General features: G+C 43.6%; 3 protein-coding genes and 1 long non-coding RNA gene across 9 annotated transcripts in view; 3 read left to right on the top strand and 1 right to left on the bottom strand.

Moving 5' to 3' along the window:
* The window catches only part of LOC133510532 (corticotropin-releasing factor receptor 2), a 56,774-nt gene extending 44,155 nt beyond the window's left edge, over positions 1 to 12,619 (top strand). For 2 of the 6 annotated variants that reach the window (XM_061838551.1, XM_061838554.1), the window contains one exon: positions 1,759 to 3,407. In XM_061838551.1, the coding sequence (XP_061694535.1) occupies positions 1,759 to 1,899 (141 nt within the window). In that variant the 3' untranslated portion in view covers positions 1,900 to 3,407. Of the gene's footprint in view, positions 1 to 1,758; positions 3,408 to 5,541; positions 5,791 to 12,402 lie in introns of those variants that run through there. The other 4 variants (XM_061838552.1, XM_061838553.1, XM_061838555.1 and 1 more) reach the window with 4 other exon arrangements.
* Positions 5,522 to 12,655, bottom strand: myl13 (myosin, light chain 13). The gene is made up of 5 exons (XM_061838558.1): positions 12,518 to 12,655; positions 9,545 to 9,572; positions 7,595 to 7,744; positions 5,720 to 5,893; positions 5,522 to 5,643 (listed from the first exon to the last, which is right to left on the bottom strand). The coding sequence occupies exons 1-5, from the start codon at positions 12,617 to 12,619 to the stop codon at positions 5,537 to 5,539; spliced, it is 561 nt and encodes a 186-aa protein (XP_061694542.1). The 5' UTR covers positions 12,620 to 12,655; the 3' UTR covers positions 5,522 to 5,536.
* Positions 12,656 to 21,956: 9,301 nt separating this feature from the next.
* LOC133511086 (uncharacterized) lies at positions 21,957 to 24,981 on the top strand. Its single transcript, XR_009797789.1, has 5 exons — positions 21,957 to 22,091; positions 23,264 to 23,313; positions 24,018 to 24,118; positions 24,295 to 24,357; positions 24,441 to 24,981. It is a non-coding gene; the product is annotated as an uncharacterized LOC133511086 (long non-coding RNA).
* Positions 24,982 to 26,620: 1,639 nt separating this feature from the next.
* The window catches only part of LOC133511436 (parathyroid hormone/parathyroid hormone-related peptide receptor-like), a 73,107-nt gene continuing 71,765 nt past the window's right edge, over positions 26,621 to 27,962 (top strand). Inside the window, exon 1 of the mRNA XM_061840353.1 lies at positions 26,621 to 27,000. Coding sequence (XP_061696337.1) covers positions 26,914 to 27,000 — 87 coding nt within the window. The 5' untranslated portion in view covers positions 26,621 to 26,913. The remainder of the gene's footprint in view (positions 27,001 to 27,962) is intronic.

Genomic DNA, 27,962 nt, shown 5'->3' with positions numbered 1-27,962 from the left:
AATAAACTATATTCTTAAATGAGCAGAAAAATATAAAATGTTTTGATTTTAAGAATAAGCCGTTTCTTTTTTATGATGAATTTAATCATATTTAATGGCACAAATATTTATGTATGAAATGTGAATAATTTAATTATAAAAGGATAATTTCTGATTCATTATAATTGATTAACCAATTCTTTAATAAACTATATTTTTAAATGAGAGTAAAGATGAGCGTAAAAAATATAAAATATATAAATATATATAAAATATAAATATAAAATATATTTTTATTTTAAGAATAATTTCATTTTTTATAATGAATTTAATCATATTTAATGTAACAAATATTTATATCTTAAATGTGAATAGTTTAATTCTAAAATAATAATTTCTAATTAACTATAATTGATTAAACAATTCTTTAATAAACTGTATTTTTATTTTAAGAATATATAAATTTTTGTGAGTTTACTGTCACAAATTTTAAATATGAAGTTAAGTTATAAAATAATAATTTCTAATTAATTATAATTGATTAACCAATTCTTTAATAAATTATATTCTTAAATGAGAGTAAAAATGAGCGTAAAAATATAAAATATATAAATATATATAAAATATAAATATAAAATATATTTTTATTTTAAGAATAATTTCATTTTTTATAATGAATTTAATCATATTTAATGTAACAAATATTTATATCTTAAATGTGAATAGTTTAATTCTAAAATAATAATTTCTAATTAACTATAATTGATTAAACAATTCTTTAATAAACTGTATTTTTATTTTAAGAATATATAAATTTTTGTGAGTTTACTGTCACAAATTTTAAATATGAAGTTAAGTTATAAAATAATAATTTCTAATTAATTATAATTGATTAACCAATTCTTTAATAAATTATATTCTTAAATGAGAGTAAAAATGAGCGTAAAAATATAAAATATATTTTTATTTTAAGAATAAATAATTTCATCTTTATGATGAATTTAATTATATGTAAATGAGGGCAAAAATATCAAATATATTTTAATTTTATGAACAAATAAATTTATTATGATGCATTTTATCATATTTAATGTCACAAATACTTCTATACTAAATGTGAATATTTTATTTATGAAATAATAATTTCTAATTAATGAACCAATTCTTTAATAAACTATATTCTTAAATGAAAGTAAAAATGAGTGTAAAAATATAAAATATAATTTTATTTTAACAATAACTAATTTCATTTTCATGATGAATATGATCAGATTTAATGTCACAAATACTTAGATATTTAATGTGAATAGTTTAATTATAAAATAGTTTCTAATTAATTATAATTGATTAGCCAATTCTTGAACTGGTGTTGAACTGTATTCTTAAATAAGAATGCATGTGTTCTCATTTTAATAAATAGTTCATTCTAATTGAATAATCATGAATAGTACCGTTTATCTATAAGAGTGAGGTCTAATTATTGTATTATTAAACTTTTAATGAACATTTGAACGCTTTTATGACCTAGCACATCTGACCTAATGCTCCAAATTCGGGTCGTGACTATTTTCAGCTCTATTTAGGCATTTCAAGTTTTTTAATCGTTGCAGCAATTGACTTGGAAGTTATGCGGACTGTCAGTCGCGTGAGAAAATTTGAGAATAAACATCACTTGCATCATAATTTATCCGGCACCGCCCCCCCCCCCCACACCCCCCACCCCCGGCCCGTCGGCACTCGGGCAGACAAAACACTTTTTGCCCTGAATTGTCACCGCAGGTTCGCTCGGCGGCGAGGAAACGCTGGCACCGCTGGCAGGACCATCACGCCCTGCGGGTGCGGGTGGCGCGGGCCATGTCCATCCCCACGTCGCCGACTCGGGTCAGCTTCCACAGCATCAAGCAGACGACGGCTGTGTGAACACGCGCACCGGCGCGGGCGTTTAGCGGTTAGCGTGCGCGGCGGGGACCGGCGCCCCCCCCCCCCCCCCACGTAGATCGCGCGGTCGCCCGCCGGGACGGCAAACTCTCAAACGGCCATTTTGTCAGGGACTTAAACCGGCGACTGGGCTTTCGACGCTGCCTCGGCCGATATGAAGCACATCATTGGTGGCTGCGGTCATGAATTTCAAATTTTTAGTTTATTATTCTTACTGTAGTCGCTCAACGGGTAATTGAACACGCGGTCGGATGTCGGCACCGGATCGTACGCACGCAGGCGTGCGAGGAGAGGTTCACCGGACCACTCGAGCTGGGGCCGTGGGGTCGATTCCTCACTCGAGGTCGACAACGGTTTGTCTTTGCGCCTTCATTTCGTGCACTTGCCACCGGGACGCGTACGTTCGGTCGCAGTCGGACGATCGGCTCTGCGGTCGTGTCTCGGTCACTGGGGCGAAGGGAGCGAACGGCGCTGTCAACGGATCACCGCCTGCTGGTGGTTTGGCTCCCAACGGTGGGGGAAGATGCGGGTCGAACCTAGCGGGCAGATTTTATGAGGGTCTGCTGGGAATCTGTTGTCAGAATCCCCCCGTCGGAAGGAGTTTCGACTCCCACCTCCGGCAGAACTACCGCCACGTTGTGTGGGTCGTGGGTCTCCCTTAGCGGTAGTCTGGGAGGGGCTCAGAGTCGAGCCGCTGCTCCTCCGCATTGAGAGGAGCCAGATGAGGTGGCTGCGGGGGATCTGATCCGGACGCCGTCCACCCGGTACGAAAAACAACGAATCCCTCACCTTGTCTACATCAACTTTCCGTATTTATTTTGTGGACATTTTAACTGTAAATGAGATTTTGTCACGAGAAGTGGTTCAGTGTTTGTGTCTGTCGTAGTGTGTACAATTCCGCAACTCCATACGTGTGCGATTGACCATATTGGTATTTTCTAACGTTACCCGAGGGGGATCGCTGTGCAATGTCGTCGTACGGGAACCGTTGCAGATATCGTGTCGTATCTACTGCGTGTACAGTGCATCCAATAATGTCATTGCCTAATAGCATATTTATGCGTGTATATTATAGTCGGATTTTTGGTAAAACAGTTCTGAACAAAGCCATTTGTTCAGAACGCCCCAAAGAAAATTACCACACGTCAACCTGTCATCGAACATGAAAAGCAAGTTTTATACGCCGTCAAGAGAAATACTTCAGGTCATAACTGTCTATCACGTCTATTGTACACTTCGCAACAAAATGACATTTTTGTCATAACTATAACTGTATATACTGTATATTTGACGTACGTTTTTGATGGAAATCCGTTTGCTAAGTCACCTGTTTTGCCTTACAAACGTTGTTTTTGTGCGTGCGTTTTGTCTGTGTGTGAGAGACAGAGAGAATATCTGTAAATGTACTTGTTACTAATACCATTTATACATTTATGAATCAAATAATGTGCATCATTTCAGAAATAATAAAAAAAATAGTTTAAAGTTAAGTTTGTACCACTCTGGTTGTTATCTTGTATGTTAGCATGCTATCGGTTTTCGTTACAAATAATTGCTCTGCTACAGGGCGAGCTGTAAAATCTGTAGCCGTACGTCTTGGTACATTTTTATAGTTGCTAGTTTCCTACGGGTGTATCTAAATAACATTTAAAAACTGTAGTTGGTTGCGGTCCTGCTACATTTTAACATATGAACTGTTAGCATGTTAGCGTTGTACGTAGCTCACTCAACTTTAGCATGCTCTGCTTCAGAACAAAGAGTTAGCTAAAGTACAAAGTTGGTCGTTAGCGTGCGATGTGTTAGCCATTTAAGATATTTCATTTCCATACAGTACTGTATATCGAGTTAATATACTTCCTATCGCATACTTCTGTGGGAAGACTGCTTATATAATCCAACCTTTGGCGGGTGAAGTGGAGCAGAAACCCAGCGCCCACCCTCACTTAAATGCCCCCAGGAACCGGCGCTCTTTCTTCCGCCTTCCGCCTCCCCCCACCCCCGAACAATTAGCTAAAACAGCACTGAAGCGCAATAATAATGCCTTGTTGTGACAAATCCGACTTGCCGTGCTTTGACAACAGCAGAAGTGACGGACATGGGACGGCGGCATCCTGTCGCAGTAACAGTACAGTACAGTACACTTCACGGCGCTTGCGGGGTCTTTGTGTCCTTATTAAAATATGTCGCTAGCAATTAGCTCCAATTCAAACAGACAGAGGCCATGTGTGTATATTACCACGAGTGTGATATCAACTTCTAATCACGCCGCTAATTCACTGCCATACTATATAATCCATTGGAGAATGAATTATATAGTGCATATATTCCTACATATTGATATAACTGCTAATGGGCTAACAGTTGGTATGCTAACATGAAAGGTACACCATAACGACTGGGAACCTTCTTTTAACATTTGTTGCTGTTCAACGTGTTTGTAGTTTTGATATAAAAAAAAAAAGGCGCATTGTCTCACACAAAAATAATACATTATTTTTTCAAAATAAAAACTACAGAAGAGTTCACTAGAAGAAAGTGAAATATATTTGACTGATGTTATTATTTTGTAAAAATGAGCTCGGATTTGTTTTCATTTCAATTCATAAAAAAATTAAGGGCCACTGTCATTAAATATATTTTAATGAAAAAAAATAATAATAAATTGCATTTATTCAGCGAATTTCCTTTGCTTTTATTTGAATTCATTAAAAAAAATCAAGGGCCACCATCAGTAAATATCTTTAACTAAACAATCAAAAAAATTGCATCTGTTCAGCGAATTTCCTGAACTTTTCAACAGTATTTATTAATAATTCACTCTGTTGCTTTCTTCAAATTTTAATTATGATATATTGTATTTTTACCTCTGGTTAAATTTGTGTCATCCCTGTTGAAAAAAGTATTTTCTACCCTTCTGATTTTTTTACGTATGCACTTTTGAAGATTTACAATACAGTATAATGCTAGAATATCAACTACATTCTGTCACCCTATGTAAAAAATTGATAAAATGAAATTGAACGACAGCGCTCTCGTGTGGCAAAAGATGAGAGTTACCATTTAAAAAAAAGACAAAAGTGTCTCATATATTCATCCCAAAGAAATGTACAGTACTACAGAATTCAAACATTAAACGATAGAAATATCTTAACTTTTTAAAATTTTATTAAAACAAATAGTACTCATTTAGAAATCCCGGTGTATTAATATTTTTTACCATCTGCTAATTTAATATTTGCATTAATTCTGAATGTAAAATGCATTTATTCAGCGAATTTCCTTTACTTTTATTTGAATTCATTAAAAAAATGTAAATTGAAAATGAAATGATCCTTTTATTTTCATGTTAAAATAACAATATTTTTCTGTAATGGGGGGGCCACAGCGCAGGTGAGTTATCCCATGTTAGGGAAATAATTACAGATTCATCAATAATGTTTTGATTTCAAATGTTTTTTTATTCCTTCTGTAAGACCTTTGATTGCTAAATCTACTTTGAAGAATGCCAGATGTTGTTTTTCCAACCAATTCAGATAATCCTTGAAATAATCATCATAATGCATAATAAGGGCCGACCCAAACCGGGCCATGACCGATTTTTTTTTTTTTTTTTTTTTTTTCAAGAAGCCATGAGGTATTTGACAAAAGCTTCATAATTGATGCACCCGTTTGCGTCCTCTTGGTTCTGCATGAGCTGCTCCACCTCGTCCTCTCGCATCTTTTCCCCTGAAAGACGCCCAAACCGTCAACCACCTCCCCCGCGAAAGACGAGGACGCGTAGCGACCGAACGGCGACGTTTACCCAGCGTGGCCAGGACGTGTCTCAGCTCTGCGCCCATGACGGTGCCGTTGCCCTCCTTGTCGAACACCCGCAGGCCCTCCACGAAGTCCTCGAAGGTTCCCCGGTCTTTGGCCTTGCAGATGTGCTGGTGGATGGGGAGGAACTCCTCGAAGTCCAGCATCTTGGACTGCATTTCTGCGGCCGAGGACGCTTTATTAGGCGCGCGCTCGCACTCCATCGAGACCGGACTGTTCCGGATCCTCGGCAAAATGGAAGGCGATAGAGCTCGCCCACGTGACGTCACCATTTTCACGGCGCCATATTGCCTGTCAAACAGGGCTGCTCGACAGTGTGGCGGACATTGAACCGGAGCAAAATACTCACAATACCCGAGACTTGTTGTGCTGTTGGTTGTCACAACAGACGAGACAGATATTCAAAGAGATCATTCAAATACCAGCTGAAAAGACCAGAAAATATCGATGGATTTCGGCAATTAAACATGATGGACGGTGCCCAACCAAATACACACGACTGTGTACTGATTTCATTTGAGGTAGGAATTATTCTTCTCAATCTGAAATTATATCGAATTTTCAAAGTATAATGGCAAGTTGGCTCATTTGAGAACAATGCGTAATAAAAAAAAAAAAAAACTATGTCACAGAGTGGTTTACGGGGGTTAACGTGTGCCCGCAATCGCTTCCGTGTACATTCCGTGGAGACGACTCCGTCCGCTTTTATTTATTTCCAATCAAAATGTCATGTAATATGTCCTCTTATCTTGACAATGTGACGTTAAATCCGCTTTCATTTAATACTGTTTTGAGAAGATTTTTATCGACAATTGCGAATTTTCAGGGGCGCTGCCATTTTCGCGAGTAACACGACCTACGTGCGCGGATGTGACGCGTAACGTGTCGTTCCAAACGCTCGATTACATGGGACACCATTATGCCCAGCGGTGATTTCTCGGATTTGTCCTCATCTGACGGAGGAATACTTCCATACGCAGCTCGGCGGAGGGAGCTCCCCGGCCGAGCGGGCTCACGGCTCCGCCGCTCTGTATGGAACTATTACTCCATCCAATACTGCTATTTCGTCATCAGATGAGGATAAATCCGAGAAATCAGCGCAGGCCATAAATGGTGTCCCATGTAATCGAGTGTTTGGAACGGCACGTCACACAAAACTCGCGTCACATCCGCCCACATGTGGGTCATGTGACTCGCGAAAATGGCGCCGCCCCTGAAAATTCGTAATTGTCGATGAAAAATCTTCCCAAAACAGTATGAAATGAAAGCGGATTTGATGTCACATGACCATGATGGAGTACATATTACCCGACCTACATTGTTAATGCAACCCACCGGATTTTTCCCCCTTTAATGAATGCAGGTTTGTGTAAAACCAGGGGTCATTTATTTAAATATTGGTATACGTATTGAAAAGATCGATCGATTCCGGCAAAGGTTAACGTGTAGCCGAACACGCTTCCGCGTTCACGAGCCGTCAAGACCGTGACTGCGGGATTTATTCCTGATTGAGAACAGATCCAGACTTTTTTTACGCTTTCAAATTCTTCCGTGTAAATCTCGACGACTTACTCACCAGATCCAGGCGTATATCCACTCGTCCGAGACGAGAGGAAGCGAGTTAACGGTCCAATTTCTTAATCGGCGAAAACATCGACTTTGGCATCCTCTAATTTTTCCTCGTACCGTCGTTTATTTTCACCTTGTAAATGTCGGTATCGGAAAAGATTCTGGGCGTCCGCTACAAGACATAATTCCTTAGCATCGAGCGATCCTTAGCTTGACCGGCAATGTGGCGACGTCAACAAAAGTCACGTGATTTGATGACGCAGGTGACACGAGCGCCGTATGACGTCCGTACCTTCAGCTTTGGGCCTGCCGAGCACGTACATGATCTCGGCGTTGGTGGGATTCTGGCCCAGAGCTCGGATGAGGTCGCCGCACTGGCCGTAGGTGATCTTCATCTCGCTGTTGGGAGTCCTGTCGAACAGCTGGAATGCGTCTTTGAAGTCTTAAGAAGAAGGAAAAAAATGTTTTATATATATATATATATATCTATATATATATATATATATATAAAATCAAGACGACGGATCAAACACAACCATGCAGGTTCTCGCTCTCTCTTCTTGACAAGCCAGCGTGATATTTGAGTGATATGTTCTCTTTCGTCTGCATTTAAAAGAGATGGTCAACATTTTGAAAGAGGTCTGAAAGAAGCCATCTAATGTCAAAGTGGGGAAAAAAAAGACCCTCTTTTTTGGGGGGCGGGGGGTGATCAGGAGGATAACTGCGCCTTGACATCTCATCTGCTTAGAACGACGTCGCGACAGCTCCCCCCTGAAATATTTTCTCATTATGCGGCAAGATTGGCCGCTAATAAGATGTTGGCGGATGATCGAGCGTTCGCCGCTCGCTTCAACAACAGCAGACGATCGCCGAGGGACCCAAACGGCCGAGGCTCAACGCTTAAAATTCAACAAGCAAACAAATGTCTTCTAAATTTGACACAACACAGGGAAAACGTTTGGATGATTAGGAAATGAAAAATTGCCAAAATGGGGCGGGACGGTGGATCAGCTGGTAAAGCGTCGGCCTCACAGTTCTGAGGACCCGGGTTCAAGTCTGGCCCTGCCTGTGTGGAGTTTGCATATTCTCCCCGTGCACTCAGTTTTCCTCCCACATCCCAAAAACGTGACAATAACTGGACACTCTAAATTGCCCCTTGGTGAGACTGTTGTCTATCTCCGTGTGCCCTGTGATTGGCCGGCGACCAGTTCAGGGTGTACTCCGCCTCCTGCCCGTTGACAGCTGGGATAGGCTCCGGCGCTCCCCGCGACCATTGTGAGGATAGGCGGCGAAGAAAATGGATCGATGGATGGATGTTTTTGGGATGTTGGAGGAAACCAGAGCGCCCGGAGAAAACCCACGCAGGCACAGGGAGAACATGTAAACTCCACACAGGCGGGTCCGGGATTGAACCCGGGACCTCAGAACTGTGAGGCCAACACTTTACCAGCAGATCCACCGTGCCGCCCCGTTATGATATCTAATTTTGTAATTGAGACTTGGGGGTGGTGGGGCGTATTTTCCTGAAATTGATTTGATTGATTAATTGGACACTCCAAATTGCCCCTAGGTGTGATTGCGCCCTGCGATTGGCCGGTGACCAGTTCAGGGTGTACGTTGACAGCTGGGATAGGCTCCGGCGCTCCCCGCCACCCTTGTGAGGCTAAGCAGCTTAGAAAATGGATGGATGGACTTCAAAATGGTGAAAAATCAAACAGTTGTCTGCGGTTTCATGGGATGGAGGCGCGTCCGCTGAATGAATGAAGCCACGCCCCGCTGAAAAACGTGATGCATCTCATAATTGTATATCGGTACAGAGTCCCATTTTCTTGCGTGCACTCACAGTTTACAACGAGGCACTCTTAAGCAGCACACCGGCTGTCAAGTTGCACTTGGAAAACTAAATAAATTCCCCTCGTTTCTCTGCGTGTTGCGCGCACACTTGCAACGAGGCACTCTAAAGGGGCAAGATGCATTTTCATGCGTCGGGTGCATTTTTAGACTTGCTACATTTAGAAACAAATCTAAATTCACAACAGTTGCCCTGATTCAACCTTTGTGGCGTAGCGTACCCCGGAATCCTCCCACACAAAGGCGGAGCCTAAAAATACTCCTCCGTTCTCGCCGACGGAAGCGTCGACTTCCCAGCCGAGCTCCGGCCGATCAGCTGTCGGCTCCGCGTTCGTGACGAGGTTCGTCCATTCTGAAAATGGCATGCGAGGCGACGGCCTTAAAAGCGTACCTTCGATTTGCTCGGGGGTGAATTCCAGCTGGGGAGACAAAAGAAAGTTCCACGTGCATCAGATTCAAAAGGGCGTGAGGAAAAAAACAACGTCGGCGCTTTTCACTGGATCGGGTTGCAGCCGTGCTGTCATCGCGGCGCGTTGTCGCTGACCTTGGCTCCACTGTCAGCTACTGTCTACTTAATTTTAGACCGTGTCACCACTGCAGGGTTGTGGGGGGCAGGTGGGGGCACCAGCAAGGTCGCGGGTCCACACGGGCACCGTGAGCCCTTGCGCGCCGCCGTGTTATTTAATACAAATCAATTTTGTCACAAAGAAGACATGAAAAATAGATCCATAAATGATGAAAAATGTTAAAAATGTCTTAAATGTACTAGAAAACGTCACTGGCAAATGATTAAATGTTAGCCTAGCAAACAGGCACATAAGTAAAGAAATCAATCACAAAATAAAACATTTTGAACACCAAATTACAAAATTGAAAGAAATAAACATTTCCTAAAAGAAAGCGATAAAATAAAATAAATAAACAATAAAAAAGCAAAACACCAATAATATTTTTGAGAAAAACATAAAAATGCCCCCAAAACCTTAAATATTTTAAAAGTAATAACTTTTGTACTGTATTGCATGTTTTTGGAGTATCCCCACCCAAAAATGTTCAATTATATTCTCAATTTCAGCAGTAAATAACTATGGTAATTCCCGGCCTACAGAGCGCACCAGGTGCTAAGCCTCGGTACGCACAAAGAGTTTAACGCGAGCGCGGCCACGCTAACGCGGCGGTGCTAACACTAACACGGTGGTGCTAATGCTAACTAGCGTGGCGGCTGTGAAATATGTCGCGGCTTGTAGGCTCAGAATTACGGTACAAAATATGGTCTCAAAACTGTTAAATATCATTTCTGAACCACCATACATAATCACCCTTCAAAAAAAAAATTTACTTACTGATGATTTTAGGCGGTAATGTGGGGCAACTGACGAGAGCGTTGGCCTCACAGTTCCGGGGACCGGGGATCGAATCCCGGCCCCACGTGTGTACAGTTTGCATGACCCTCCCGTGCTTACGTAGCTTTTCTCCAGGCACTGCGGTTTCCTCCCGCATCCCCAAAACATTGGAAACTCTAAATTGCCCGTAGGTGTGATTGTGAGTGTGAATGGTTGTCTGTCTCTGTGTGACCTGCCTTCCAGCACTCTTGTGAGGATAAGCAGCTCCTCAGAAAATGGATGGAAGATTTGATTTAGGAAAAACATTGCACGTAAAGTGTGCGCACATGCGGCGAAGGCTCTCCACTAACAACCCAAGCCAATCTTAGCTCCTCCCCATCCTTGACAAAGTTTGTCTGTCAGTCAAGATGCGTCACTTTGACATACTTCCTTGACCCCGAAGAGTATAAAAATGGCAATATGAAGCAGATCAAGCCTTTTCAGCTGCGTTTGACTCCCCCCCACAGAGATTATTCGCATATCATGGCTCTACAGCCCCCCCACCAGCACTCCTCCCACACACATTTTCATATAAATGCGGCGCGGGCGGTCCGCTCTTCTCAGATATAATAAATATCGTATTGCGCGGCTTCGCTCCTGACACCACATAAAGTATTGGGTGTCATGTGAGGCTGCCAACGTCAACGGCGCAGCTACGAGCGTGCACTACCGCGTCTCATTCACAGGGTGTCTCTGATTCTCTTTGGAAGCTGAGCCGGCTTTGCATCGCTGCCATTCTTTTGTATCTTTCAGTTTTTCTCTCCCTGGGTTCTTAAAAAGCCTTTGCCACGCTCAATTTTTCAAGTATTTGGCAATTGCACGTGAAATGCAACGACAACGATGACGCAGTCGAGATGTCCCAGCGTGGCCTCAAAATACTTCCTGCTTCGATGTATGCGAAGACAACTGCGGTATTTGGAACTTTCGACAGCTTATTGTCGTGACTACTTTCTATGGATGGACATCCATCCATCCATTTTCTTTGGCGCTTATCCTCACAAGGGTTGGGGAGCCTATCCCAGCCGGGCAGGAGGCGGGGTACACCCTGAACTGGTTGTCAGCCAATCGCAGGGCACGTCGAGACAAAGTGCCGCACTGACAATCTCACCTAGGAGCAATTTAGTGTGTCCAATTAATGTTGCATGTTGGCGGGATGTGGAAGAAAACCGGAGTGCCTGGAGAAAAGCCACGCAGGCACGGGGAGAACACACAAACTCCACACAAGGAGGTCCGGGATTCGAAACTGTGAGGCCAATGCTTTCCAGCAGATCCACCGGGCCGCCGGAAATTGTTATGCTTACCCCAATTAAACACATTTCAATTTTACAGTGACAATTTTTCTATTCTTATTTTTTTTCATTGAAACCTGGTGAAATGGATTTTTAAACATTTGTGCGACATTTTTAGGGGATTACATTTTCTAGCTATATTTCATGCGATTTTTTCGTTGTTGTTCGTTCAATGAGTTTTAGTCATTGTTTTTTTTTGGGGGGGGGGTCAGCATCTAAGTATACTAATGTTCCATAGAGTTTATAACTATGTAATTACACCATTTATTACATTGTCAGCAAAATCTCACACTTAAATGATGGATGTTACGACAAGTGTCAAAACAAACTCGTTATTATGACTTTTAGATCGCGTCGTAATTGTTATTTCATGCCGTGTGAGAGTATCTCTCGGCAATGCAGTTTCTAAATGATCTCATAAATATGTGCGACGTCATCGCTCGCTGTGGTCATTATCGGCTCGTTCCGTGCACACCAAACCCGATTGCGTTCCCGCGACTGTGACACACGTTAGCGACATCTCAAGTCATCCTTACTTTGATGCTGCGATGTTTTACGCTAGCATTTTTGTGTTCCAGGTCCGCGTCAGTCGGCATGTTCTAGTTATGAATTTCTCGGCAAGCCCACAATGAAGACCACTTGTGGCAAGTAAACGGATGTTGTGTTTTTTCTTTTTTTCTTTTGTTTGTTTACCGTGATTGACGAGGGGTTGAACACGGGGGTCTTAGGGCGCTCGGGTTCCGGCGGTTTGGGCGCCGCCACAGGTGCGGGTTCGTCCTTCTTCTTCGGGGCCATGGCGAGACGCTGTCAAGAGGAGATGAGGCGGCTCGCTCCAGCTGGAAGTGGGCTCGCCGTGGCCCATTAGGCCTCTTTATCCGGTGCCCCCAGGTGCCACCTCCACCCCTTGCGCGACACCGGCAGCGCCGTAAAAGGAGACGGCTTTGTGTTTCTATTTATGACAAAAGTTCCAACCGGGTATTGACACCGTCGGCGGGATGATTCGCTGGAATCGAGAAATGCCTGCAATTCCATAATTCAACTACCCCCCAACTCGTTTGTAGCAGTGACCTTGCTGGCTGAAAAAAAAGAAAAAAATTCAATTTGCATCTCATCACCGAATCAATAAAAAATACAAAAGCACACCGCGGATAGACTCGAGGTGACAAGAGGCCTCAGTTTCTTCCCTTTCATAAGAGAATGCAAACATTTGTGCACCGGGGACGATTATCGCAAAACGGGCCAACGCAGCGCAACGTTTGCCCGATGTCGGCTTGAAAATCGAGAATACGCAACGTGACCTCGACTCGAATGAGTTCCTTGACCGCGCTTGTTACGCTAATCGTATTTCGCCATCGAAATGAAGTGAATCGCCGTTTAGCCGTTCTCGATGTAGCGCTCCACAATACTGAACGTTACATCAAAACATATAGTCACGTGACATTGTGAATAAGATCGAAGATCAGTGGTGCGAATGATTGGGAAGGACAAGCTCGGCAGATGTGCTATGATCGCGTTTTTTGCAGACATCGCGTCTTTTCTTGCTTTTTGGTAACAAGTAATTACAAAAGTAACAACAGGTGCTATTACAGTAGTTATTACCGTAATTTCCGGCCTATAAGCTGCGACTTTTTTCACATGCTTTCAACCTCGCGGCTTACGCGGGATAATTTTTTTGTATTTTTTGTAACGGCCGCAAGGGGGCAGTCGAACGGAAAAGGTAAGCGTGAGACGGTGGAATCAATATCAATGTGCCGAGGAAGGGACTTTTACCGGTATGTTTTTTTTTTTTTTACCGGCCCTGTTAGCGCTGTGCTAGCTTGTTGCTGTGTCTCAGTGATTTTTACTGGTATGTTTTTTGTTTTTTTTTAACTGGCCCTGTTAGCGCCGCGCTAGCGTGTTGCTCCTGTGTTACTGCCGTGTCTTAGTGATTTAGTTTTTTTTTTTTTTTTTACCGGCCCTGTTAGCGCTGTGCTAGCTTGTTGCTGTGTCTCAGTTATTTTTACTGGTATGTTTTTTTTTTTTAAACTGGCCCTGTTAGCGCCGCGCTAGCGTGTTGCTCCTGTGTTACTGCCGTGTCTTAGTGATTTAGTTTTGGTTTTTTTTACCGGCCCTGTTAGCGCCGCACTAGCGTGTTGCTGCTGCCGGTGTTTTTAGCCATTCCAGAAATTTTGCAGCCCGTGGTCAAATATGTTTAGCTGAAAATCAGAAGTAAACATAATTCTGTTTAGTTAGGCGTGCGCATATACATTGAATATGTTTGCTTGAGACATTTATCTTTTGTTGGTCTGCCGTGTCTCAGTGATTTAGGTATGTTTTTTTTAAACCGGCCTTGTTAGCGCTGTGCTAGTGTTAGCGTGTTGCTCCTGTGTTACTGCCGTGTCTCAGTGATTTAGATATATATATATATATTTTTTTTTTGTTTAACCGGCCCTATTAGCACTGTACTAGCGTGTTGCTGTGTCTTAGCCCTGTTCGTGCTACCATGTGCTATGTTAAGCTAGGCTAAGTTATTAAAACTTTGAAAACTCTTTCTGTGTACCGTCTTTCTTTGTAAATATCTCGTGTTTCAATGTGGGCACTTGCGGCTTTTACGCGGGTGCGGCTTATGCATGTACCAAATGGTATTTCCTTTACAAATGTACTGGGTGATGCTTATAAACAGGTGCGCTGTGTAGGCCGGAAATTACGGGAATTTGCTTCAATTCAGTTGGCATTGTGCCGCTCCTTCTGGTGTGCAGACTTTGGCCACCTGGGGGCGGTAACAGACTGTCATGGCTAATAACGTTGGCGCTAGTTGGGTGCTGGTGTTTTTAGCCATTCCAGACATTTTGCAGCCGGAGTCCAAATATGTTTTGGTGAAAATAAGAAGTAACATAATTCTATGTTTAGTTAGGTACGCGCACATACATTGAATATGTTTGAAACATTTGTCTTTTGTTGATGCGTAACTGATCCATTTCTATAATATACGGGCTGATATAAAAAGAAACATTCCGATGAGCGCAAGCTGTCAGTAGAATTTAGCTCATTGTGGCACATCGTCGTGATTCATGGAGACGTTTCAACTCGTTCGCCTGTGCAGCAAAACACAATTTTGGCTTGAGGGAGCAATATCCATTAAATATGAATTAAGGGGCTAAAATAATTATGTTTATCTCTCACTGTGGACAGAGCTGAAGGTGCATCGGAACTAGAATTTATTAAACGCTCATTATTATAAAGCACGGATTGACGGCATCTTTTTACTTGTTACTTTTGAAAGTTTATTTTTGAAGTCCATCCATCCATCCATCCATCCATCAATTTATCCGGTGGGGTCGCCGGAGGATTGAAGAACATCCCTCGCAAATGAGAATAAAACACGTTAGGAATGGTTTTTAAAAAATAATTTCATTTATTCGATCAATAATAAGGCAACAGTTTCAATAGCGACAGGCTTAAAGCAGCCTACAAGCCGTGACATTTTTTCACGCTAGTTAGCGTTAGCACCGCTGCGTCAGTGTTAACTGCGCCGTGTTACCGTTAGCATTAGCACAGCCGCGCTAGCGTTAAGCTCTTTGTGTGTACCGAGGCTTATCACCAGGTGCGCTCTGCAGGCCGGGAATTACGCTAAGTAAATGTACGTGGTCAATTTGAGTACGATGTGTATCCGAAGATGTACAATTTGCTACCGATCCAAATGCAAATTAATCCCCCCCCCCGAGGGCCACTGCGGTCCGTGATTGACAAAATATGCAGTCAGTGCGCGTGTCGGTCTGCGGCCGACCCCCGAGACGAACGTACGTCACGGCAAAAGCTTCCCGCCCCCGCCCGCATCCCTTCAAGCCCTCGGAGCATCCAAGACGCTTTGCTATTCTGGATCGGGCCCCGTCGCGCCGCTGGCACGCCGCGTGGAAAGAAAGCCGGCCTCCCCTCCTCTGGGCCGCAACAAAGGCGATTGTTTGGGGCGACCTTGGAAGCAGCTGCGTCCTCTCTGGCCGCTGTTACGCAATTCCCCCGTCGCACTTTGAAATGTGCCACTCAAACTAGTCTTGTATAACAACACGCTGATTAAAGACAATTTGGTACAAAAAAAAAAAAAAAAAAACCGTGCGGTTGCTCCTTAGACCCTCACAGCATCCATCTGAAGCTCCGTACGTGTCAATCAAATTTGCCTCGGTCTTATTATACGTTATATTTAAAATAAAAGCTAGCAAAAGGGAGCTTACAAAAGAGCTTACAAAATCTTTTAAAAAGTAAGTAGCGCTGCAGAAACAATATCAGCCGTACTCGTGAAAATCAAACTTTAAAGCTCTCACTTGGCACTCGACAGCCTCGCACTTGAGGCGATGGAACCTTCCGAACTGCCCAGAGGGGCGACGAATGAAGACCACCACGACTAAATCGCGGAGTAGACTGGACGCGAGTAAAACACTCGGCCGGTGAATTGACGAAACGGAAACGAGCGCCGGGCTGCCGCCGATCGCGACGACCCCGCTCGGCGGAACGGACGTAAACCGCTGCCGAGGTTGAGGAAGGTGCGACCATCCATTTTCTTAGCCGCTTATCCTCACAAGGGTCGCGGGGAGTGCTGGAGCCTATCCCAGCTGTCAACGGGCAGGTTGCCAGCCAATCGCAGGGCACATCGAGACAAACAGTCGCACTCACAATCGTACCTACAAGCAATTTAGAGTCTCCAGCGAATGCTGGGAGAGTCACTGATGGTGTATTGCGGGGTGTCAAACTCATTTTTCCCGTGGGCCACATTGTTGTTCCGGTTTCCCTCAGACGGCCCTCATGACTGTGGTACAAAAATATTTCATCATCTCGTCATATTTACATCATCAATTTATGAACTAGTTTTGGAACCATAAATCAAGGGTCATATGTTTTTCAGCTATTCGCGTTTGGTAACCCAAAAATGCTTGTAATATTTTTTGATTTATGACAATTTGAAATTTTGGTAGAGATTTCTACAAAAGTCATGGAAATTGACACTCTAGATTTGGCTTCGAAGCCCACATAACATCGTGCGGCGGGCCAGATCTGGCCCCCGGGCCTTGAGTTTGACACCCGCGGTGTCGCGGTACACGCGCCTGCCTTTGATGCGGGCAGCGTGGGATCGATTCCCGCTCAGTGAGGGTGTCCATATCCGCCCTGCGACTGACTGGTGACCAGTTCAGTTCAGGGTGCAGTCTGCCCTTCTACCGAAGCTAGCTGGGATAGGCTCCTGCTTTCCCGCAACCCCTTGTGAGGATAAGCGGCTTGGCTAATGACATGACATGATTGTTTTTTCACACTAGTTAGCGTTAACAGTGCCACGTTAGTGTGGAGGAAGCCAGAGTGCCCGGAGAAACCCAACGCAGGCACGGGGAGAGCACGCAAACTCCTCACCGGCGGGTCCGGGATTGAACCCGGGTCCTCAGAACTGCGAGGCCAACGCTGACCCACCGTGCCGCCCCATTATTGTCTATTTAATTTTAATATTTTTCATTTTTGTCCAGACAAATGTATATTTTCTCACTTTTTCCTCTACCCCCAAAGGAAATGTTAGTCATCTACACATTATAGCAATTATTTCTTCTCTATTTTTAATCAAAGCACATTCAAATTCTGATTTTGTCATCCGTCCGTCCGTCCCCATAAAAATAGCCCTGACAGAAGCAAGAGTAGACAGGAAAGTTTCCGACAAACAACACTCTTACAAACCACCGGCGTCATGCCACTTTCGCTGAAAGGCAATAATCCTCGAGCCGAGAAAAGCCAGCGCGACGGTAACGAGACGGTGTTATCGGTCCCTCTCGCGCAAGGTGTCACTTTGCTGCCGGGCCGTCACCGGAGCCCGACCGCCCTCGTTTGGTCTCTTTGTTCGCCTCCCTGACTCATCAAGCGCAAAGACCACCGCTTTCTCCCCAATTAGCCGCAGATAATTGTACACCGTGCGACGGCGACGGATTGACGGTGATTCCTTTTGTCTAAATGACCCGACTTGTTACATCGATAATAATATAAAGGAAGGATTTGGCGGCTTTAATCAATCAATGACATCCGAGCGCTCAAATGCCAAAGAAATTGCTTTTGGGGTTTTGGCCTTTTTGCGCACAAACTGCTCTTTTGACCGAAATAAAAATCTTCCCGAGTCTCTGCTAGGTTAAAATTGCTTTCTTGCCTTTGCGCAGGAACGGCATTTTACACCGGAAAATAGAAATCTTCGAGTGGAAAATAACAGCGAAGCCTCGGTAATAATGATACAAAAATGACGCCCCTCCCGGGCTAACCCGAACCCACTTACTGAATGAGTGATAAAATGAGTTTTTCTGTCAATGACTAATGGACCTTTCCGACTGGCGATCTTCAGCTCCGCCCTCCTTAGCGACAGTTGCCGTCTCCCACTTCTTCTTCTTCTTCTTCTTCTTCACCTTTCGGCTTGTCCCGTTAGGGGTCGCCACAGCATGTCATCTTAGATGAACGCATATTTGTTTGGCACAGTTTCACGCCCGGATGCCCTTCCTGACGCAACCCCTCCGCATTTACCCGGGGAGAGAAGCTTACAACGCCCGGTATTCCCAAGCGGTCTCCCATCCAAGTACTAACCATGGCCAAACCCGCTTACGGCCACGTCACGCCATGACGTTCTGGTCAGCGTTTGAGGAAACGTTGGTAACCGCTCATTGTCGCCGGGATAGCGTTGTTTGAACGCTAGTGAACGTCAATGATCGCTGGGAATCGGCGGAGAACGCCGGTCCAGAAAAAAAAGTTTTGAACGCGCACAAAAGTTCTCACCGAGACCAGCGTTCATCAGCGTTTCATTTAAAACGCTGCAGAACGTTCGTGGAACGTTTTACTAAGGTTCGCCGAGCGCTGCACGCGTTCGGCTATCGTTAGTCAGTCGTTACTGTAGCGTTAATATGTTGTTACTTAATCGTTTGCTTTGCAGTGAACGACTCACTGGCGACCTGTCAACGACCACTGAACCATCCCGTAGCGCGCACAGCGTGTAACCAAAGTCAAACGAACGTCCTTTGGCGTCCGTTGAGCGTCATTCGTGCGTTTCCCGAACTTATATCGGTATATAAACAGATGCTTTGCATTCTTACTTGCAGCGCTAGTTGCTGAAGTCCGCGCCCCACCTTTTTTTTCGTCTCGGAGGCATGATGCTGACTGTTCAAACTCCCGAGAACCACTGAAGTGAGTGTGAAATTTCCAACGTTTTCGTTCTCGTTCCACTGTAAAAATTACACGCCAGCAAAACGCTATTCTGTCATTATTCACCCGTTTAGTCACACGCTCGTCTAACGTTGACAAATCGCTCGTCGCGCACCACTGACACGTTAGCACGCGCTAATGGTTTTTAGGGGTATCTTATTTGGTCGCTGTTACACACGTTAGTCATGCGTTAGACTCACGTTAATCACACGCCAGATGTGTCAGATGTGTGTGCTGTAAAATAGAACGATTGAAATGTTCAGAGAACGTCACGGTGTGACGGGGCCATTAGCTTCCGAGATCTGACGAGATCGGGCGTTCTCAGGGTAGAATAGTTGCTATCTCCCACTATCTTCCAAAATGGCGACTGAACAGAACAGGATTGGGGCGGATTCTCTATCGCGTATTCCCGATAACAATAACGGTCGGTATGTTTTTTTCCAAATGCGTCAGACTTGTCCTTCTAGAGCGAGAGGTCTCAACTATTTCACGCAAGGATATGTATGGCTCATAATGGACCTTTCCGACCTGTCAATCACTCGTACAATTATAGCCAATCAGATAGCCGCGTTGTCTTAACCCCTGGCTTGACCCGCCCCCTCTTGTTGTCATGTCCCACAAGCAATGCCGGGTGTCAGTAGCGTGCGCTTGGAAAAGTTAACGTTACGAAGAAAATGGTCCACAGATGCGCTTGGGGAACGCGCAATTCTGATGAAAGATATCCTTGATTCATTTTCCAAAGCCTAAAACACAGTTGACGAAGTGTCTACGATGGATTACGGCTCGCGGAAGAGCGCACGTACAACTAAATGTCGACAATATCAACGAACACAAGGCTGTATGTTCGAGGGTAAGTGAGGGAAAAGTATCTTCTCTAGAAGAGTTTGATTGCATTATTATCAGTGCAGGAGAACAACTTTCACTTTGTTAGCGTATCACTGACCTGCTGAATGAAGTGTGTCATGTTTTACGCCGAAGAGTCGAGTTAGAGATACGTAAATACGCCATGTCATGCAAGAGAAATGTCTTTTTGCCCATTTGTATCGCATCGGACTTTTAACACGGAGCACTGGGTTCGATTACGATCACTTATAAAGAGTACAATGATATTACTCGTGATCTTTCCAAGTAAAAAGTACTCACCCTGCTTTACATGCGCAGTGCGATTCCACATCGTTATACTGTTGGATTTCAAGATGAAGTTTGTGAGGCATCAAACGATCATCAATCGATGTTTTGCATCGATCGCCAACGTTTCGCTGCAACACTGACATTGCGTCCTGCTCCGTGAAAAAAATCTTAATTCCGTGTACATATCCTTGCGTGAAATAGTTGAGACCTCTCTGGAGAACTCTCTTGGACAAGTCCGACGCATTTGGCTAAAAACATACCCCAAAATTATCTGGAATATGCGATAGAGGATCCAGTTCAAACATGTTCTGTTCAATCGCCATTTTGGAAGATTGTGTGGCATGGCAACTGTTGCTAAGGGGTCACTTCCCCCTCACTTACATTCGAACATACAGCCTTGTGTTTGTTGATATTGTCCCCACTTAGTTGTACGTGGGCTCTTCCGCGAGCCTTAATCCATCGTAGACACCTCATCTACTGGGTTTTATTTAGACTTTGGAAAATGAATCAACCTATCCGGATATCTTTTCATCAGAATTGCACGTTCCCCAAGCCAATCTGAGGACCATTTTCTCCGTAACATTAACTTTTCCAAGCGCCCGCTACTGACAACCGCCATTGCTTATGGGACAATGTGGCAAGAAGGGTGTGTTAAGAAAATGGAGCTATGTGATTGGCTATTATTGTACGCGTGATTGACAGGTCGGAAAGGTCCATTCAATAATCCATCTGTTGGACCAAAATATGCAAACGACCTCATTCTTCATGCACACATTGGACGCTGCTCCCACCAATATTATCTGCAGTTTCTTTGTTTTTTTTTTCCATATTGAAAAGGCGTGAACATTCCAACCAATCGCCAAGTACCTCTTTCAACATGCAGCTACAGGTTTTGTTTTGTTTTTTTATACGATTTAAGTGATGATCTGCTACATTCGGAGGTCCCCGTGGCGACGCTGCAGGGGGGCCACAATCTTCTCTGCGGAAAATCAGCGAAAAAATGCAAGGTCACGTGTCACCGCGCTGGCTGTTTGTTTATGACGGCAATCATACGGTTCCTCCATCTCCTCACCCCGGGAATAACCTTTCCATAATGGGAATGCGAAGGCTCGGCGGCGCTGAGGATTGTTGAGGACGCGGCGGCCACGGGAAGGCGTTGATGAGAGGACATGAAGGAGAATACTTAATGGCTGGATGGACGGATTGCTCATCAGATGCGGGGCTGTCACGCGTCTCCCGCCGCTGGACGGCCGTCACGCCGCCGATGAATTGTTAATACGTTCTTATTCGCCGTTTTCATCCCTCTTGGATCGAAAGCACTTGGTGCCGTTGAGTGCGTGTCGCGCTACCTTGGATTTTTCGCGCGATGCCCTAAGAAGATCCGTTTAAGAGCAGTTTGAGCGGGGTACACGCAGGCGTCCATTTTCTATAGCGCTCGTGTTTCCTGAGAGCTGGAGCCAATCCCGCCAGACGTTGGTTGACAGGCAGAACCACCAAGACAAAAAAAAAAAAGAAGCATTCACACTCACATTCACTCTTACTCTATGTACAATATAGTCTTCAATAAACCCAACACGCGTATTTTTGGGGCTGTATGAAATACCGTTAAGAAATACCCAATTGTAAAAATTTACGGGGCTGTCAATTACTTGTTGCGGGTTTCAGCTCCCATCCAATTGCAAGGATTTACCGTTTACGTTAATCGCTGCTTTAAAATACTGAAGGTAATTTCCAACCTTCAAGTCGTGACGCGTTCAACCCTGCGGTTTATGCGGTGATGCGGCTAATTTGTGCATTTTTTTTCTAACGGCCGCTAGGGGGGCACACGAGCGGGAAAGGTAAGAGTGAGACCGGTGGAATATATGTGTCGAGGAAGTGGCTGTTAGTGGCCCTGTTAGCGCTGCGCGAGCGTTAGCGCTGTGCTACTGGCGTGTCACAGTGATATTTACCGGTAAGTTTTATTTCAACTGTCTCTGTTAGCGCTAGCTTTAGCACCACGCTAGCGTTAGCACCACGCTAGCGTCTTTCTGTGTACCATCTTTGTAAATATCTCGTGTTTCAATGTGGGCACTTGCGGCTTTTACACTGCTGCGGCGTATGTATGTACCAAATGGTATTTCCTTGACAAATGTACTCGGTGAGGCGCTCTGTAGGCCGGGAATTACGATATTTATAAAATAAAATGAAAAAATCGGTGGTAGCATTGTCGGTATAGTGCCAGTACATAACAACACAAGTAATAATTTTTGTTTTTGACATAGTTTTCAAGATGTATTGGAAACACGAAAGGGAAGAAATAAGTCCCCTTTGGTTTTTTTGTTTTCGAGCAATATTTTGTCAACTTTTTCCTTGATTGTTCTGCGTGAATTTTAATGGACATATTCAGGCGTAGCAATAAAGCACTAATCTAGATTAGGACCATTTAAACTTTCTGCCATCTTAACTTTTGTTGGCTTTTCTAGGAACGCATGAATAAAAGAGCACAAGCTGTGCCAACACTCCGGCAGCCCGATCATTTACCACCCGTATGTCGGCGCCGCGCTTTAGCAGGCACTTAGCGCACGAGCGACGTCATTTAAGTGTCATCCGTCTTCATCTCCCGTGCGGCGCGGTCGCCGCATAGGATATTCCAATGTTACGTTTAAGCAGCCCACACCAATCACACGCTTGCCCACTTGATGAGGAATCCAATTGCTCTGATTTGCTTGATGTTCTCTAAATAATCTCCAAAAAACAGTTGTTGTCATGTAATAATGAAACAGCCAACTTTTCCTATCTTAAGCGTTTCAATAGCCACGAAGGAAAGCAAGAACTCTCTGTATCTTCCGCTAACAACCCGGGCTAAATTTAGCTCCTCACCGAAAAAGATCTTAAATATTGATGTGTCATTTCAAGCGTACGTCGTTAACATCAATAATTATTTTCCGATAGCAGCTTTAACGTCTTCTCGTGTTAGTCTAGCGTGTAGAATAAATACAGTTTTGTACATTGTACAACCAATGGAGCCTTCAAATGATTCTAATTTCTCAAATATTGCTGAAATGGTTTCTAGAGTGATTTTCCAGTGATGTCGAGTATGTTTTGTGTGATTTAAAAAAAAAAAAAGTTTACTTTTGTGCTCAGACAGTGGCTGGAGTCGAAGTTTATTGAAGACTTTCTCCATCGATGTTAACGTGAGTATGTTGAGTCTTCGGGTTAAGACGCTCTCGATCTAAAATGTTTCAACTTTACAACGCCCGTGCGCCATTTGGTCTGGCTAATACTTGTCCGTGTTTCTGCGCCTGGTGTATCTTCGCATTTTTCGCCCTCCTTTTTGAGACATTATGGCCCCAAAGAAGAAAGCTGTGTCTTTTAGCAATGCTTCTGGAGCCAGAACAAAATCCATGACCACGGAAACGAAGCTCAAGATCATAAAAATATTGCAGAAAGGCGAGACGCCAACACCACCGAGGCTTCAGTCGGTCGACCGCGGTGACAAGTATTAAAGACAAAGCCCGTATTTTAGCGCATGCGAAGGGTTCCGTTCCTATGTCGGACACAATGATCACAAAACAAGGTTCTTTGCGACTTATCGAGGTGGAGAGGATTGAGGACTCGGTTCCTTGGCGATAGCTAAGCGCAGCCTCCCCGTCTTCTTCTCCATCCACCTCTCAGCAGGAATGCTCAGTACATCATCTTGTTTATTATTTTGATGTAAATTCTGACTTTAATCGTGGAATGCGACTTAAGTCGAAATTCGAGTTAAGTCGCTACTGTAGGAACGGATCTCAGTGGTAGACCGAGGACTCCCTGTGTTTCTGTGTATTTGTCGATACATGCCGTGGGATTTGCTGGCGAACCTGTCAATGGGTGAACCCCAACTCCCACTCAACCTCAGAGGGGCGAGGCTCCAGCTCACCCGTGACGACAAGCGCAATTGACGACGGAAGGACGTGTGCGCTGCTTCGAAATTAATCCTCCGAGAACAGAACTTTCAAGGTAGCGAGAAATCGTTTCGACCGAAGGGGAATAAGGAATCGAGAATATTACATATTTACTGTATAATTCATCGTCAGCTGTCCTTGAAATGCTAAGACGTTGCGGGTTTGATGAGCAGTCGATACATCTTTTAGCATTCTCTTGGAATTCCTCTCCTCAATGCTTACTTTTGGCAGTCACGTCCTCGACAATGCTCATTACTGCGCCGCCTCCGCCTCCCCATTATGGTTATTCCTGAGGTGAGAAGACGGTACGAGAGCTGCCATGAACGCTCAGCCGGCACGTGACATGCAATCCTCCATCCTTTTGTTGATTTTCCCAGTGAGAAGATTGAAGCCGCCGCCGCATGATCTCCACGAGTCTCTCAGAACGCGGCACATCGTCGTTCACGCCGTTAGAGGTGTGTTGTAAAGATTTCAGGCCCGCTGTCAGGAAACAAATTCTAAAACCCAAAATGCTCGTTGCTGGCCCGACTATTAACGAGCGCTTCTACCGAGAGATTCTGCGGCATTTGCGAGTTGATCTGCTTCACCGTGACAACGCACCTGCTCGCAATACCCTGAGCGTCCGAAGGTTCCTGGCCGAGAAAAAACGACCGCGGTGCCGGAGCAACCTGCCTACCATCCTGGCACCGTGTAAATTTATCACTGTTCAGTTGTGTTTATTTTTTTCCACACAGCATAAATATTTGCTCACTTCATCTCATACAGTAAATTAAACCTGTAAGAAAGTAAAATTTTCAAATAATTGTGCTATTAATAGACCTTAGGAAGGGAATCCAGCGCCGATTGAGCGAGGGTTTCGGTAACCCCTCCTCAGTACCGCTTCCTGAAATCAGAGCGAGATGAGAGGAGCGCTCCGCTTCAATCCCGGAGGTGTCAAACTCATTTTGGTCACGGGCCGCACTTCTGCTTCGCTTTACCTCAGAGGACCATTACGCCTGTGAATCCATATGAATATTTCATCGCCTCATCATAGGACCACAAAGTGATGGCTAACTCGTTTTGAAATCGGAAGCCAAGGATAATTGTTTAACTTTTGTTCGTGCATGTTTTTACAACAACAACAACCAAAAAAAAAAAATTGCAAAATCTCAACATTATAATTTATTAGATGCGAACATTTTGGAATTTTGGCCAGGTTCTTAGCAAGAATCATGGAAGTTGAGGCAAGTTATTTCCTTTCCCGGGGCGCATAAAATAATGTGGCGGGCCGGATGTGGCCCCCGAGCCTCAAATTTGACACCTTTGCTTGCAGCCATGCCATTTTAGCACAACGCACCAATCTACTCCTGTGTGTGTTTGGGTCATTTTCATCTTAATTCTGCTTCATGAAATGTGTTTTTTTTTCTTTATATCATATTTATTTATGTTTTTATATTCCCACTTTGCGATGTAGAAGAATATTTATCTTGGCAACTTTTTGGGGGGTTAGGAACCGATTAAAGGCATTTCCATTTTTTTTTCATTTGTGAGAGCTGATTTGAGGTACAAGTGATTTGATCTAAGAGAGTGGCAATGTGGCGGCATGGTGGAACAACTGGCTAGAGGGTTGGCCTCAAGGTTGTGAGGACTGGGGTTCAAGTCCCGGCCCCAACCTGTGTGGAGTTTGCATGTTCTTCCGGTGCCTATGTGGCTTTTCTCCACGCACTCCAGTTTCCTCCTGCATCCCAAAATTCATTGGAGACTCTAAATTGCCCCTAGGTGTGATCTTCAGGGCGACTGTTGTTTGCCTCCAAGTGCCGGTGACCACTTCAGGGTGTACCCCACATCCTGCACGATGATAGCCGGGACAGGCTCCGGTACTCCCGCGACCCTTGTGAGGATAGGCGCCTCAGAAAATGGATGGATGGTTGTAGCGGAAACTGAACTAATAAAACTAGATAGCAAAAGCACCACTTTGTGTCTTTTTTGAAACTAGTCCTAGAACTTTTCTGGCACACCTCGAACGCGTGAAACTGTTGTTGTGTTTGAAGCCAGAACCGGGGTACATACTGAACCGGTTGCCAGTCAGTTGCAGAGTACTCATACTCAATCAACCATGCACCCAAAACTTAAAACTGTGACACTGGCTGTGAAAGATTTTCTGGCAAATGTTCTTTTCTATTCTGTACTATTCTTACATTTTCTTTCCATGAATAAAAAAGGATAATTAAAATAGCTCGCAGGTCAAATGAGACCAATTAAGGGAATATGGAAATGTTTACAAACAACAACAAACAAAAATAATAACCCACACTCTCAAAGTCATACACATATGTCTGGTTCTATTTTCATATTCAAGGTCCATAGATGTAAAAAAAAAAAAAAAAAAAAAAAAAAAACCATAATAAAATGGCTCCTTGTTGGAATAATGCATTTGAAATGGATACACAGTTACAGTAATTGCTTTGACACAATATTCCAAGCAAGATATGTAAATGCCACAGACAATGAATTATTCATACAGGAACTAACCCCCGTAATCTTGGTTGGCAAAAGCCTTCTGGGGGGGAACCATCTTTGCGCTCAAGTACTCTTTGGCTGATGCTATCGCTGGCTAACGTTAGCTTTTGAAATGTTTATCATTGACTCGTCAGCCAAATATATTATCAAATTATCAAGTTCACTCCTGAATGCTACGATGAAACGTGTCACTTATTAAATAGGTGTGTGTTTTTGTTTTCAAGGAACACACAGCCTACAAACTTAGCGCTTCACTTAGCTAGCAAGTGCAAGGAATTACGAACAAACTCAACAAAAGCATTGAAAGATTTACTTTTCGTTGTTGGCTCGACATAACAATTAAACTCCAAAATGTCCTCCAAAAGAAATGAAAAGCAAAAGTTGAATATTCACTCAACATTATTGACAAGTTCAAACAAAGCCCTGAAGACACAAGAGGTAAGCTGAACCATTAATCATATTTAAAACGTGACGAAGTTGGTGATATTAGCACGTTTTTCAAATTGTGTCACTTATTTAATACCAATGGCTGATAAAACGAAGCTTTTTTTAGCTGTTACTAGAGCTAAAGGGTTTGTAGAGCTGATAAGGTTCTGTGTTGTCTACCAATGATAAGAACTCAACACTGGCACTGTTTTTGTTTTATTTAAAAAAAAAAAAAAAAAAAACAGACTAGGCCATGTAGGTTTAAAATTATGATTTCCTTTTGTGTGGATCAATACATTTATTCACTTATCCTGTTTACAAAAGTTCACCTGGCAAAATAAATATGTTCTGGATACTATCAAACCAAAGATACTTTAGGTAGCTTTTGGTCATAAAGATTAAAATCAACACTGGTGGCCTCTGTGTGAATTTATATTAATGAAGCAGGAGACCAATTAGTCAGCCATCTGCAGTTCTGTTGTGAATTCTTCAAAAGAATAGTCAACCCAAGTCTATTTGTAAATTCACTCATTGACATTTGTTTTCCTGTGGAACTTATTCTAAGCTATTGATGATTAAAAAAAAAAAAAAATCACCTATTCACAGTTTTTGCAATTAGTGTGACAATGGCACAAGATGGCGCCACAGACAAAAAACTTTGCATGTCAGGGAGTTTAGACTGGGATGCCAGTCAGAGTTGTGGAGTGTCTTGACTCCATGTGCAAGTTTTTAAAAAAAAAAAAAAATTCTCATGATCATGATCTTTCGTTGAGTTTGATATTCTCACTCGCTGCTGTTGACATTTATGTCCATCAACTGTTTACTGTATAATTGTCGCGTATGTTTTTTCAATAGGTAGGCTCGGAATAGGGTTGAGATCGCCACAGATTTTGAGTAGGAGATGAAGGGTGAATCTTGGCCCATCCATTTTCTTTGCCGCTTATCCTCACGAGGGTCGCGGGGAGTGCTGGAGC

Source organism: Syngnathoides biaculeatus, chromosome 13 (assembly GCF_019802595.1).
Source record: "Syngnathoides biaculeatus isolate LvHL_M chromosome 13, ASM1980259v1, whole genome shotgun sequence".
Taxonomy (NCBI): domain Eukaryota; kingdom Metazoa; phylum Chordata; class Actinopteri; order Syngnathiformes; family Syngnathidae; genus Syngnathoides; species Syngnathoides biaculeatus.
Note: the sequence above shows the minus strand (reverse complement) of the source record. Positions and strands in the feature narration are given on the sequence as shown.

Bases quoted from the DNA above. Each gene is read 5' to 3' on its own strand.
- myl13 (XM_061838558.1), bottom strand. From the start codon at position 12,619: ATGGCCCCGAAGAAGAAGGACGAACCCGCACCTGTGGCGGCGCCCAAA. The intron at 9,573-12,517 runs GTAAACAAACAA...TTGTCTCCCCAG, and splicing joins TCAACCCCTCGTCAATCACG to CTGGAATTCACCCCCGAGCA. The intron at 5,894-7,594 runs GTACGGACGTCA...CCTCGGCCGCAG, and splicing joins CGGCAGGCCCAAAGCTGAAG to AAATGCAGTCCAAGATGCTG.